Source organism: Pteropus vampyrus, unplaced genomic scaffold (genome assembly GCF_000151845.1).
Source record: "Pteropus vampyrus isolate Shadow unplaced genomic scaffold, Pvam_2.0 Scaffold36, whole genome shotgun sequence".
In the NCBI taxonomy this organism is placed as follows: Eukaryota; Metazoa; Chordata; class Mammalia; order Chiroptera; family Pteropodidae; genus Pteropus; species Pteropus vampyrus.
The window spans coordinates 87,380-99,925 of NW_011888817.1; the positions used below are offsets into that span (position 1 = coordinate 87,380).

At 44.6% G+C, this 12,546-nt stretch overlaps 1 protein-coding gene across 1 annotated transcript in view; it reads right to left on the reverse strand.

Annotated features, from left to right (window-relative positions):
• CAPZB (capping actin protein of muscle Z-line beta subunit) overlaps window positions 1–9,655 on the reverse strand; it is a 71,908-nt gene extending 62,253 nt beyond the window's left edge. Inside the window, exon 1 of the mRNA XM_011357498.2 lies at window positions 9,543–9,655. Within this exon, the coding sequence (XP_011355800.1) occupies window positions 9,543–9,599 (57 nt within the window). The 5' untranslated portion in view covers window positions 9,600–9,655. The remainder of the gene's footprint in view (window positions 1–9,542) is intronic.
• Window positions 9,656–12,546: the final 2,891 nt, after the last annotated feature.

Here is a 12,546-nt window from a genome sequence, read left to right on the forward strand (position 1 = left end):
ATCATGAAGCAAGCAAGAGGCAGACCCAAGCTATGACTCAGGGTGCCTGAGTTCCAATAAGATCTGCTTAATGCACACAACGCTTTTCCCCTCCCTTCTGAAAGAGCTAAAAGTTTTCTGAAGTAGTGCCTTATATGGAAAAAAAAAAAAAAAAACAAGGGAAGCTACGTTTCTTTCTATGCCATTTTACCAAACAGTAATGAAAATTTAAAACTTAGCTAACATCACACTTAGGGCCACTGCCAAAAAGTGTGTAGACTCCAGATCACCTAAGGGGCAGGTTACAAACCTTTCTGAAAAACCAATGTTTTCCAAAGTGGATTCCATGAAAGTGAGTTAGAGAAATGACGGGGTAAAGGAAAACTGGTCTTGGCTTTTAATGTGACAATACGGATGGTGCCATGCTCCCTCAATGGCTCACTCGCTGTCTTTGTTCCTCAGGAGACTCAATGCCAAGGTGAGCTGACCAATCCCATCAAAGTGAGGAAAAGTGTAGGCTGCATCCCAGAGGAGATATGATCCATCCACTGAGCAGAAAAGAGGGGTCATCGGTGAAGGAGACTTTTCCATCCTATCTTGCTTCATTGTGCATTTCTCTCACTAATAAGGACAAACAGGTTTATGTGCACTGCCTCCTCCGTGAAACCCCTGCGTGCCTGCTACCTCCGTGCTCCAACACCGTGTTCCTACTTTTCTTGTTGGAGAAGGCAGCAGCATACTGTGGTTGAGAACCTGGAGTCAGACTGCTGGGGTTCAAAGCCTGGCTCTACCACTGCCTGGTGACCTCGGACAAGTTGCCAAAGCCTCTGCTGCTGCTTCTGTCCAGTGAGGACAAGGACACTGGCAACCTCAGGAGGTATTTTCTGAAAATTTTAGGAGATATATTCTTTGCCATAAGCAGTTTGTTCTTTGCCTTTTAATTTTACTTTGCTTATGCTTTTAAGTAAAATTTGAAATCACTGACGTTTTCCCTCTGGTTCTTTCTTGTTCATTTAATATGAACTCTTCAGTTCACTAGGAGTATGGGTACGTGCTGTGCAACAGAAGTTTAGCTTGCTTTCCTTCAAAATTATGAGTTTCAGCATTTTTATTCAACAATCCATTATTTCCTCACAGTGAAATATGGAATCACTTGCGCTATTACCCTGAGTTCTTTACTGGGCCTGTTTCTGAGCCCAGGGCCTCCACTGCCTTTCATCCTCGGGTCGGAGTTCGGGGGTATCTTCACACTCAGCCCTCCTGCCCCTTGGGGAACTCATTTCTAGGTAGTATGTTGTTCTGCTGTTACCAATGGGATCTTGTCCTCCAAACCCCCGCACTTTATATATTCTAAGTGGTTTATGCTGATTTTGGTACCTTTGATTTAAAGGCAGTCACCTTACTGACCCATACTGTTAGTTCTTGCAATATAAAAACTTGCTTTCTCTAAGTTTTTACATTTGGTTTTATTAACTGAAAGAAGAAATAATGACATATTACTTGTGTTTGGCAGAATGCTTTTTTAAAGAGTGCCCCCCTCCTGCAACACACACACACACACACACACACACACAAATGCATTGTGTGTGTGTGTGCGTGCGCACGTGCGTGCGCATGTGTTGGGGGACAGCAGGAGTTAGTTGAAGAAGGCTTCACCTCTGCACCTCATTCCCACTGAGCCCACTGTCCCCACCAGCCAGGTGGGCGGGACCAGGAAACGGTTTCTTGCCTCCTGGGCTCTGACACAGCTTCCTAGCACCAGAGGCAGGAAGAGAAATTTTAAAAGTCTTTTTTCCCCTGAGGTAATTACAAGTTCCATGGTGATACCCTGCCCTCATCACAAATTTCTTTTATAGTTTCACCTTTAAAATGATTTAGCTTTAGCAGGAAATATTGTAACGGGGACAATAAGCTGGAATCAGTAGCTGGGTTTGACTTTCCCCTCAGTCACATATCAGCTAGAGGACTCTGAGATGTCCTCAGCTTCCTCAGCTATGAAAAGGGAGCCTCCCACTTTACAGAGTGGCTCTGAAGATTAAACAAGGTGATGGATAAAAATGTATTAATAATGAGGCCTATATATATTAATGCTTCTGACATCTGATGAATTGCCACTAAAGCTATTTATTTTTCCGTGTCATTCACTGCAAAAGGTTTTATGAAGAATGAAAAGAGGGCAGAGTCAAACTCTAAATCTGAGACAAAACAAAAAATTATCTCACTTTGAACTTCATAACGATCTTTGAATAACAAAAGCATAGTAGGTGGTTGATATTAAAGGTGATGGGGGACTTTCAAATTACCCAGCTTTAGAGAATTCCAAGCTCCTCGCCATGATGGGTAATCTATGCTACTGTTCCAGAACTATTCAGGACCAGTGGACTTATTAGTCTCCTAGAAATAGTCTCTGCTCCCCAAGGAACGAACGAACGAACCAACGAACGAACACACATACACACACACACAGCAAATGATTCCTGTACTTTCTTCTTCATTCATTTGGTTTCAAGTTTTAATTTTCTGGACTGTTTACACAGGAGGTAATGCATCTCATTCTTAATTGAATCAATGGGGTCTATTATTCTGCATAAAACAGAACTTATGAGAACTTCAAATAACTTCTGGCCGTATCTCTGGGGGAGCAGGTCAGGTGAGGGCACCCCAGTAAGCCCCATTTCCTTCCTCTAAGCAAATTGCACTATTTTGTCCTAGTTTAGAAGGGCTACCTGTCACCTTGACACGAATCAGAGGCTGTGCCATTAGATGGCAGAGTCCTTCTCTCAGCAACGGAGTGGGGTCACGAAAGGCCCCGACCCTCTGGAGAGGCAGCCCTGGGCAGGGAACAGAGAGCCAGTTTAGCTCCTAAGAGTCCAGGGTCTGCTTTCTCGCTCTCCCTTGCTTTAGTCATTAGTCACCACAGCTGCAGTCCATTCAAAGAGCAAGCACTTGCATGAAAAGGCTCACCACAACTTTCCAAGGAATGGAGTTCATTAAAATACTGCTGGAGGCCCTTGGCTGGAATGCTTTTTTCCCTTGTAAAAGGGGAACTGCAGCACAGTGTCGCCTGCAGGAAAGCTCAGAATAAGCTCAGAAACATCAGCACAACTGTGCAAGGGTTGTTGCATAATTACCAATTATTCAATCCATTCCCCTGCTCCTGTTCCAGAGAGAGTATCCGGCCTGGGAGAGAATACTTCCGGACAAACCATCTAACAAATGGGAGAAGGAAAGCCAAGTTCCCCACCTCTGACATAAACCCACAGGGCATTTCCCTAGGTACCAGCAGATGGGGTGCAGCACAGACCTCTCCTTGCTTGGTGGGGCTACAGAGCAGGCCCCAGCTGACAGGACTCCACAGGCACCAGCAGTGTGCATCACCGGTGTGCGCCATGGGGGAGCCCCACCCCCTCTGAGAGGCCCAGGCACAAAGCCCAGCTAAGCATCTCCAAACTGGCTTCCAGAGTGAGACCCCGCAAAGCTCTTTCCCCAGGGCGACAGGGCACACATTCCTGGAGCATCAATTTGACTCGAGGCTTTGGTGGAAATAGCATTCTTTTAATATTAAAATGTCTTTCATATGGGCCTGTTATAAATTGGAACACAATTTCTAAAAAGACAAAACATAAAATTCTCTACTCGAGGCAGCCACTTTTGGATTTGCCTCCCGGACTCCAAACGTTTGTATTTGTTCTCCTCTTAAAGTAGGAATGACTACTTTAAGGAAACAATCTGAGAAGAGTGGCCAGGTGAAAGGTAGCCAGCAATGAGTCAGAGGAGAAGGCAACCAATAGTCAGTGCTAGCTGGGCACAGCCATTAAAACACCTTTACTCAAAAGCAAAGACAAACGAATATGCCAGCCGTGTAGTTGTTCAAAAGATAATAGAGTGCAAAGCTGGCCACAACCCCATCTTCCTCCTTCCAGAAAATCCTCCCTGAATTTTCCACTAAATAAATGTCAGCTCTGTGGAGCAAGGCCTTTTATTCTGTACCCCCAGCACCTAGAAGGGTGTCTGGCACGTAGATGCTAAATACAAAAAGAATAACTCGGTTCTGCGGCTCTTGATAGTCACTGCGTAGATCAATGGGCTGAAAGACTCCAACCGAGGTCATTCTTATCACGATCATGTTTTAAGATCCCTATATTTTTCCTGTGGAAGGCGCACCAAGGAGTAAAGGCTGCATTTCATCCTGGGGCTGAGCACAGTGCCTCGCTCACAGGGGGTGCTCAGCAAACATCGACTGAACCTGTTAACTTCTCACCTATCTCGGCTAAGGCAACTTCAGAAAAGAGAGGACATTTTAAACGTTGCCTTTGAAATAAAGGAAGAAAAAGTGCTGGTATGAGACTGTTTTAAATGGCAACAATAATGCGGAACCAGGAGAGAAAACATGCCTGCTCCCTCTCGAACACAGATAAACCAGATCACATCTGGCCTTCAAGGCCCCCAAGGGTAGGGGCGGCGTCTTGGGACCCCAGGCCCAGCACGTTTTCATCACCTGGGAATGGAACTGAGTTTGAGGCCTCATTCCACACAGCTGTCACTGGAAAAATAATTTCCAGATTTCATTCGTTCAACTATTAGACACTGAAAACTAAGTAACAATGCTTGGCAGAAATCCTATAATCAGTAATATTAATGAACTATTAAACATAATCTTTGTCTTAATTTTATTATTCACAGTGTGTGGGAGCTTCATGGAGAGCAGGTTCCTGGACCCGGAAGCTGTGAGGTCTCCGTTCACTCACTCGCTCACTTAGCCCCAATGCCCAAATGCACCCCACACACTCCGGCCTTCTGTCAAGGCCTCACGCTCCTTTGCAGACACCACCCTACCCGACGAGAGCCAGACAACTTTTGTGAGCTGTGCAGAGTGAAGGCGCTGCTGAGACCGGCAGTGCAAAGCCCTGCACGCAGCTCAGCTGGCTGTTTCTATCTCTGGAGGGCAATTCTGGCTGCTAAAAAGAAGAATATGCTAAAATGAAAACTGATCACTAGTTATCAATTCCCTGGTCAGAGCATCCGATGTGTCTCTCGCCTCTAACCCGCAGGCCTGGCTATATAGCTTGGGTGCTTTCCCTGTTCTAATGTCTTTCCCCTTGCTTGAGTAAAGTCTGGGGACACCCAAGAGATGGACCTTTGGGCGACTAAAGCAAAGAAGAGAGAAGGAATTTTAAAACATGAACTGACCAGTGAAGAGACTTTTCTGCCTGGTTAAATGGATTTAGGGCTATTTTTGGTTTGCTCTTAAAAAGGCAAAGGATGGAGGGCCTGCTGGGTGCCAGTTTGCAGAAACACACTCCTTCCTCAGCTCAGGGCTCAAAATACACCCCGGCCATTGCTGCCAGTGTGCACGACAAAGCCACAGAAGGTCAAAGTTTGGGAAACCAAGGGAGCATCCTAACATCCTAGGGTTCTTGGCCCACGTGGGCGTGTGGGTATTTCTGAAACAGCTTAACAAAGGATTTCGGCTGGCTTCACTCTAGTACAACGGGATTAATGTGTAATAAAATGATATTCTGGCCATCTGCAAAGGAAGGTCGTTCCCTACCAATCAGAGCATGCATTGTAATCCCAGGGCAGCAAAAGCTCTGATGCCGAGAAGAAAAAGAAAACAAGCTGATCTGGCATGATAAATTGGGCTGCCCTGACCTAGGTGCCAAGCATACGCCACATTTCTCTTTAATACGATTCTGTAATCGAACCACTGGTGGACTGGGTACATTCCCCTACAGCTCTCTGGCTCCGACATCTAAGCGAGGCCATTCCCTTCGCGGGAAACGCTGGCAAATCCCAACATTCTTGTCCGTCTTAAAATTGGAGACTTTTCTTGAAAACAACCACCTCCCCTTCATTATTTTAGACAGGTGAGCATGGGAGGAATGACTGCAATTTGCACCGGGCAGTGCTTTAGCGGCTTTGAAAACATCTGACTGATCCCAGATTACAAGAAACAAAGGATACACTGCTTCTAGCTGGGCCCCTGACAGGGTGAGTGCTCTGAAATCACAGCTTTGGGAAGAAACTAAAACTGCAAGAGAACTTAGGAACCAGAGCAGTACACTCGGTACCGACCAAGTCTTTCAGGAATATGAGAATTTTGCAAACCTAGTTAAAAAGAAAACAAAAACAAAACAAAACCTGTCATTCCCAAGGAAAATAGAAGAAAAATAGCAGCAATTAAAGGAAAACATTCAAAGAAGTGATTTCTAGGACTGGTCATAGGATCCAGGACAAAATCAGTACGAAAGCCCCCTACACACACACTATGGTGCAAAGCAAGGACCTTGAAGCAAGACTATTAATCAAAAAGTGGCTTCTGAAGTATGTCAATATAGCTTTAATGAGGCATGCTTTACCAGATTCTAATTCGTTGAAAAGTCATGCTCCATTTCCACTCTGACATTCATCATACTTCAAATTAAAAAATTAATGAGAATACCGATTCCCCAGTCCATTCTGGACGATGGGAATCCATCACGGCCTCTTGTTCAGCCTTAGGAGGGCGATGGGGCCCAAGGCTGGACTCCAAACTACCAGTGAGGGGGAGTCGGCGCCTGTCCGGCCTCCCACGGAAGCAGTGGACAGAAGTGAACTGCTCAACCGAGTGGCATGGCTCTCAGAAGCGAATGTCTTTCAAGTCTCTAGGTGTTTGTTTTTTTTTTAAATTATGTGAATTTTAAATTATTCTCCATAATACATCTGTTTTGATGAATTAAATTATTTAACTTTTGCCCCCAAAGAGGTAAGACTAGCACATCAAGAAGACATACCATATTTGATCTGGGGCTCTGAGTTTAAAATGACTGAACCCAAAGGCACCCGGCAGGCACCCCAGCAAAGGAAACGGGGTTTCCTGGTGCTGCTTCGCCAGGCCACCACCCTCACTTCCTCCTCAGAGTCTACATCATCTGAAAAAGGTGACATGGTCACGTGTACATTTCAGGGGAATTATGAAAATGTGAGGAAATGGTCACGCGCAGAGAAGCATCCAGCTCAGGCGGGACACACAGCGAGCATCCAACCGGTGTTAGCTACCTGCAACCGAGACCTGCCGCCAGCCCCTCTCCAGCCGCCTCTCCAGAAGATGAAGTTCAAATGGAAAAACAGAGCACTCTGGCAGTAATCTATGGGATGTGTCATACTGCATCACGTATCAGGGACAGACACCATGTGGCATTCCAACCTAGGTCCAGCACCCGCCTGCAAACTCAACCTCAGGGCTGATCGGCCTCACCCGGTGTCTGGCTAAGGTGAACAACAGCTGCTGACTGACGCCCTCCTCCACTCACCGTCACTGCTGCGCTTTCCCTGCCGAGCCCAAGTACGACTGGCACGTGCAGCAAGGGAAACCAGCTGACCAGGTTTCCATAAAAAAAGCAGCAATGTGCACGTCTCTGAAATAAAAAGTGACGAGGGGATCACACAGAAAACACACAGCTGTAGTAAGACACTTTAGTTGCCATAAGAACAAAATAGCCTGTTAAACACCAAGAAGAGTCTACTGAGAAAAATTTGCTCATCATTTACTTCTATGTTTGGTTTATTTCTAAAATGCAGTAATAACTAAATTGGCAAACTAAATCTAAACTCAGCCGAGCATACTTTCCGGTTGGTTTTAAAGGAAACGGAGTTTTTTGAGGTTGCCCAATTTGGGGTTTTGTTCAACCTTTCGGTTTTCCCCCTTTTTCCCCTTCGGTTGGTTCAAAATTTTGGGAAAACGGAGGCGTTGGGCCCTTTGCGGCTTGCATCTGCGGCACTGCCTTACAGGACTGCTGAGAGGTAAATAAGGACATGTAAGTAAACGGTTCAGCACAGCGTGTTGCACATGAAGCTCAGGAAGGGGACTGATGGTGACAGTCACCACACCAAGCTCAAACCCTCCTTCTGACTTTCAAAGACACCGCCTACCTATCCGACTTTGTATTTTCATTGTTTCCCAACAAAGACTGTTTTCTCCGACCCCCCATCCCCAAAACTCACATTTCCCACACACGTCCAAACTCTACACAAAATCAGATCAAACCAATCCAATGTTTGGGCTTATGTTTAAAATCAGGATATTTCACATAAAATCCCAAATGTATGGTTCCTCCGGAAAAATGTGAAAACAAGCGATAGGTTATCACAGCCCACAAGGTTATCACAAGGCAACAAGTGGCCGGCGCAAAGGGGCCACTGTCCTCTCAGATGGGCGTGCTGGTCATATGCCCTTACACACCAGGTCCACGTTACTGATTTACATCACCTCCCTCTCCTGGTTTGTGACTCTGGATTCTCAGCATATATATAGTAGGTTCATTTGCACCACAATCCAACCTTCTAGTCTTTCATACTCATCTAAAAGGTCTATTTGTCTAGCCAGGAATCATCACATTTTCTATTCTCTTTGCTTCCATCACAAGTACCTGTGGCTGGATTTCTTGTCAGGACCATTTATCTCAAAAAACCACCTTCTTCTCACTTCCTGAATTATTACACATAAAAAACAGTAAGCCCACAAATCCTCCAAACGGTTCTACTCTGTCTCACACAGCTGCCTCTCAACTGGGAGTCTGTGTCCTTATAAATATAGAAATAGCTGTACTTTGGACCTTATAGGCTGCTGTGAAGAGTTTTATCTGTGAATGACAGGCGTCTCCTGCAATAATTTTTTTTTACTAGTAAATCGTTCTGAAATCACACAATAAAATTAAATATACCACTACAGCACATCGAACAAGTTTCCAAACTACTATTTTAAAAGATACCTCATAGATGAGCCAGGGTTGGCAACAGATAATTATACCCAAAAAGATATGGGACACAGGAAAAGAAGAGAGGACCAGACTCAGAGTCCAGGTTCCAGAGCCAGAACTCTCTAGCCAAATGATGCAGGGACTCACTTGGCCTCTTGGGGCCTGATTTTATTTTAGTTTACTTCTTTTCATTATTTTTCACAGCTTTCTAGATGTTTTTAAATACTGTGAGCATTTTCAAATAATGTTATGGTGCCACTTATTCTGAGGCATCATTTTGAGACTTTTAAAAAAATCATTTGGAATCTAAAAAAAAATGACATATTTGAAAAATAGATGTGATGAGGTCTTCGAAAGCTGACTTTTGTGTTTTATGCCGTTTCGAACTAGACGTGAAGCCTTTGAAGCATTTTACAGGGTAGATTTTCACACGGCTTTGGTCAGAGAAACCTCCACAGCGGCAGAGACTAACAAAACTGAGCAGCATACACTGTCGAATGCCTGCTGGACGCGTGGGGCCTCTTCATCAACGCCCGAAAGTGAGCTTTCTAGAAACTGAGAACAAGGCAGTCGGGGAAAGGGGGAAAGGGACAGGTTACGATCAACTTTAGACGTCCTACCTTGCTTGGGCTTTATTAACATAGGGGCGCTGAAATTAAGACTATATGAAACTCATCTCTCTGTCTGGAGGAATCTCGTAACCCAGGGACGTCTGGCGGGAGAGAAGGTTTCTCGTGCATTTTGAATTCTGCATGGAAAAAGGTACACAAAAGCAACCAATCAGGAGCCACAGCCCCGATGAAACCACACAAACGAGGCACGTACCAGGTCGATCAGGTCGCTGAGGTTTTTCTCGATTTGCTGTGGCGGCAGGCGCCTCATTAAGTCCAAGGCACAGTCCAGCTGCTGATCACTCTGTGAAAGAAGAAACAGAAATGCCTAAGTCATTTTGCCAGCAGAAACCTTCAAAACCCCTTTCTCGCAAGCATTCCTGCAGTCTCAGCCTGCCCAGGGTATTCGAAGACCAAACAGGCCGGCAGTGGGCCCTCTGACTGCTAGTCTCTCTCTGACCACAGTGTCTGTGTCAAGTCGAGGTATCCGAGAGATACTTGAAGCGGGAGCAGGCCAGACAGTTAAGAAAGCGGCGCTGTTCCATGCATACCTCAAAGCTTCACTGCCTTTCTTTCTCCAACTTGGCAGATCGTGGGAAAGGCAGATGTAGTAACTCTCACCTGGTTCTGCAATGAGCATGCTCAAAGAGCAGATGAGTCTTTATCCTTTGCTGTAACTTAGATTTAAACAGGTAACACCACCAGGCCAGGTTCCTTGACGAACTCCAAGCCAAGGACAAAGCCACGCAAAGAACAAGTGGCAAGATACATGCAAAAGTTAAGTGTTTCATTCATTCACCTAAAGCTTGGTACCTTTTCTCAGGTGCCACGCCCTTGCGAAATAGACCAAGACCTCAATCACTCATAGCCAAGAGCTCACTTGAGCTGGCAGAGTGGACTACAAGGCAATACTCTGGGGTCGCTGCTGCCGAGGAGGCCTGGGAAAATACAGATAACCCTCGTTCACTAGGCACCTTCTTTAAGCTATGCACTGTGTGCTTCACAACAGTCTCCTCATTTAATATTCACACTGCGAATATTTCCTGAGGACACCGTGTACCTGTCACCATAATATGTGATAAATCATGGGGAGAAGAAGACATGAACTGGGGGAGGGGTGGGAAGTTCAGTGCAGAGTGGGCCATTACACAGACGGCAGGAGCAACGAGAAGGAAGGTGAGAAAGGTGGGCCAGGTAAAACGGTGCAGATTAAGAGCACATCAGGCAGATGGAGTCCCCAACACAACCAATCAGAAGCACTATCTCATCTTGTCTCTTGAAACTGCTCTGCTCAGAACAATCTCAGGATTTTTAAAAGCCCTAAACAATAAGCTAAAGAATTTTCATAAAATATAGAAAATAATCCTGGAAATGCCAGGATTTGGCTATTATGAAACATAACCTTTGAATATGACCATCTACACTCCAGGTATATGAACTTTAAGCAGGATGTGGGACAAAGGCCCACTTTATAGTCACTAGAGACATAACACAGTAAGATAATCAGCAGAACTTCATTTTCAGGTAACTGAGATGACATGTACAGCAGGCTGTTTTTCAAAAAGGAAAAAAGAAAAAACAACCTGTCTCTTACTCATGATGGTTATCAGTGACATTCTGGGACACACACTGGCTATGTTGCAAAGAAACACACACAGACACACACACACCCAGAAACCCTGTAGCACTTGTTTTGCTTAGTGAAACATTCTAGCAACCAAGACTTCCCTGCTTGTGCCATGCCTTCTATGCCAGCCAAGGCCACAGTGACGTGGGTGTGGCCCGCTGGCACGAGAAGACATTTTAACACTACTTCTAGGGTCGAGAACACAAATTAGCTCATCTGACACTAGAGAGACTGATATTCAATTCCTAGTTCTGCCATTCATTAACTTATGACCTTGGGCATAAGTTCTTAGCCTCTGTGAGTCTCTATGTATCTATAAAATAGAAAATATCTACTTCATAGGGTTGTTGCAATGATTTTGTTAATACCTGTGAACTGTTTAATACATAGCAGTATGTGTGAGTATCTTCTGAATGCATGTAAATACATGTTTTAAGCATTCTGAAAATATTTTAAAATATAAATATTTTATAACATTCTGCCCAACCCTAAAGTCTTTCCTGTTGCTCTAAATTGGAGCTAAGTGTTTATACTGGAACACTTAGCTCCAATTTAGGTGTCCATAAATAGTTATATGCCCCCTCGGCTGTACAAGAGAAAACCCTAAATGATTCAAGTCGAACTAGTTTAAAGATGTAAACTCATGGCCAAGGACCTTAAAAAACACCTCACCAAAGAAGATATACAGATGGCAAATAAGCATATGAAATACTGCTCAACATCGTATGTCACCATAGAAATGTAAAATAAAACAACAGTGAGATACACCACACACTTACTAGAATGGCCAAAATCCAGAACTGACAATACCAAATGCTGACAAGGACATGCGGAACGACTGGAGCTCTGACTCACTGCTGGTGGAAATGCAAAATGGTGCAGCCACTTTCAAAGATAGGTTGGTGTTTTCTTACAAAATGAAACATACTCTTACTTTATAATCCAACAATCACACCCCTTGGTATTTACTCAAAAGAACTGAAAACTTATGTCCACACAAAAACCTGTACGCAAATATTTATGGCAGCTTTATTCATAACTGCCAAAACCTGGACGCAATTAAGATGCCCTTCGGTAGGTGAGTGGATAAACAAACTGTGGTACATCCGGACAACAGCACATTATGCAGTGCGAAAAACAGATGCGCCATCAAGCCAGGGAAAGTCATGGAACAACCTTAAGTGTATGCTGCTAAGTGAAAGAAGCCGATTTGAAAAGGTTAGAGTCCAACAATACAACATTCTGGAAAAGGCAAAACTATGGAAACAGTAAAAAGATCAGTGGTTGCCACAGGGTGGAGGAGAGGGAGGGATGACTAAGCAGAGCAGAGGATTTTCAGGTCAGTGAAAGTACTTTGTATGATCCCATAATGGCAGGTATGTGTCATAAATTTGTCCAAACCCATAGAATTTACACCACCAAGAGTGACCCTTAAACTATGGATTTTGAACAATTAAGATGCATCAGTGTAAATTCATCAACTGTAACTCTGGTAAGAGATGCTGATAGTGGTGGAGGCCATGCGTGTGTGGGGGCAGGGATTATGTGGGCGGCCTCTGTACCTTCTGCTCAATTTTGCTGTGAACCTAAA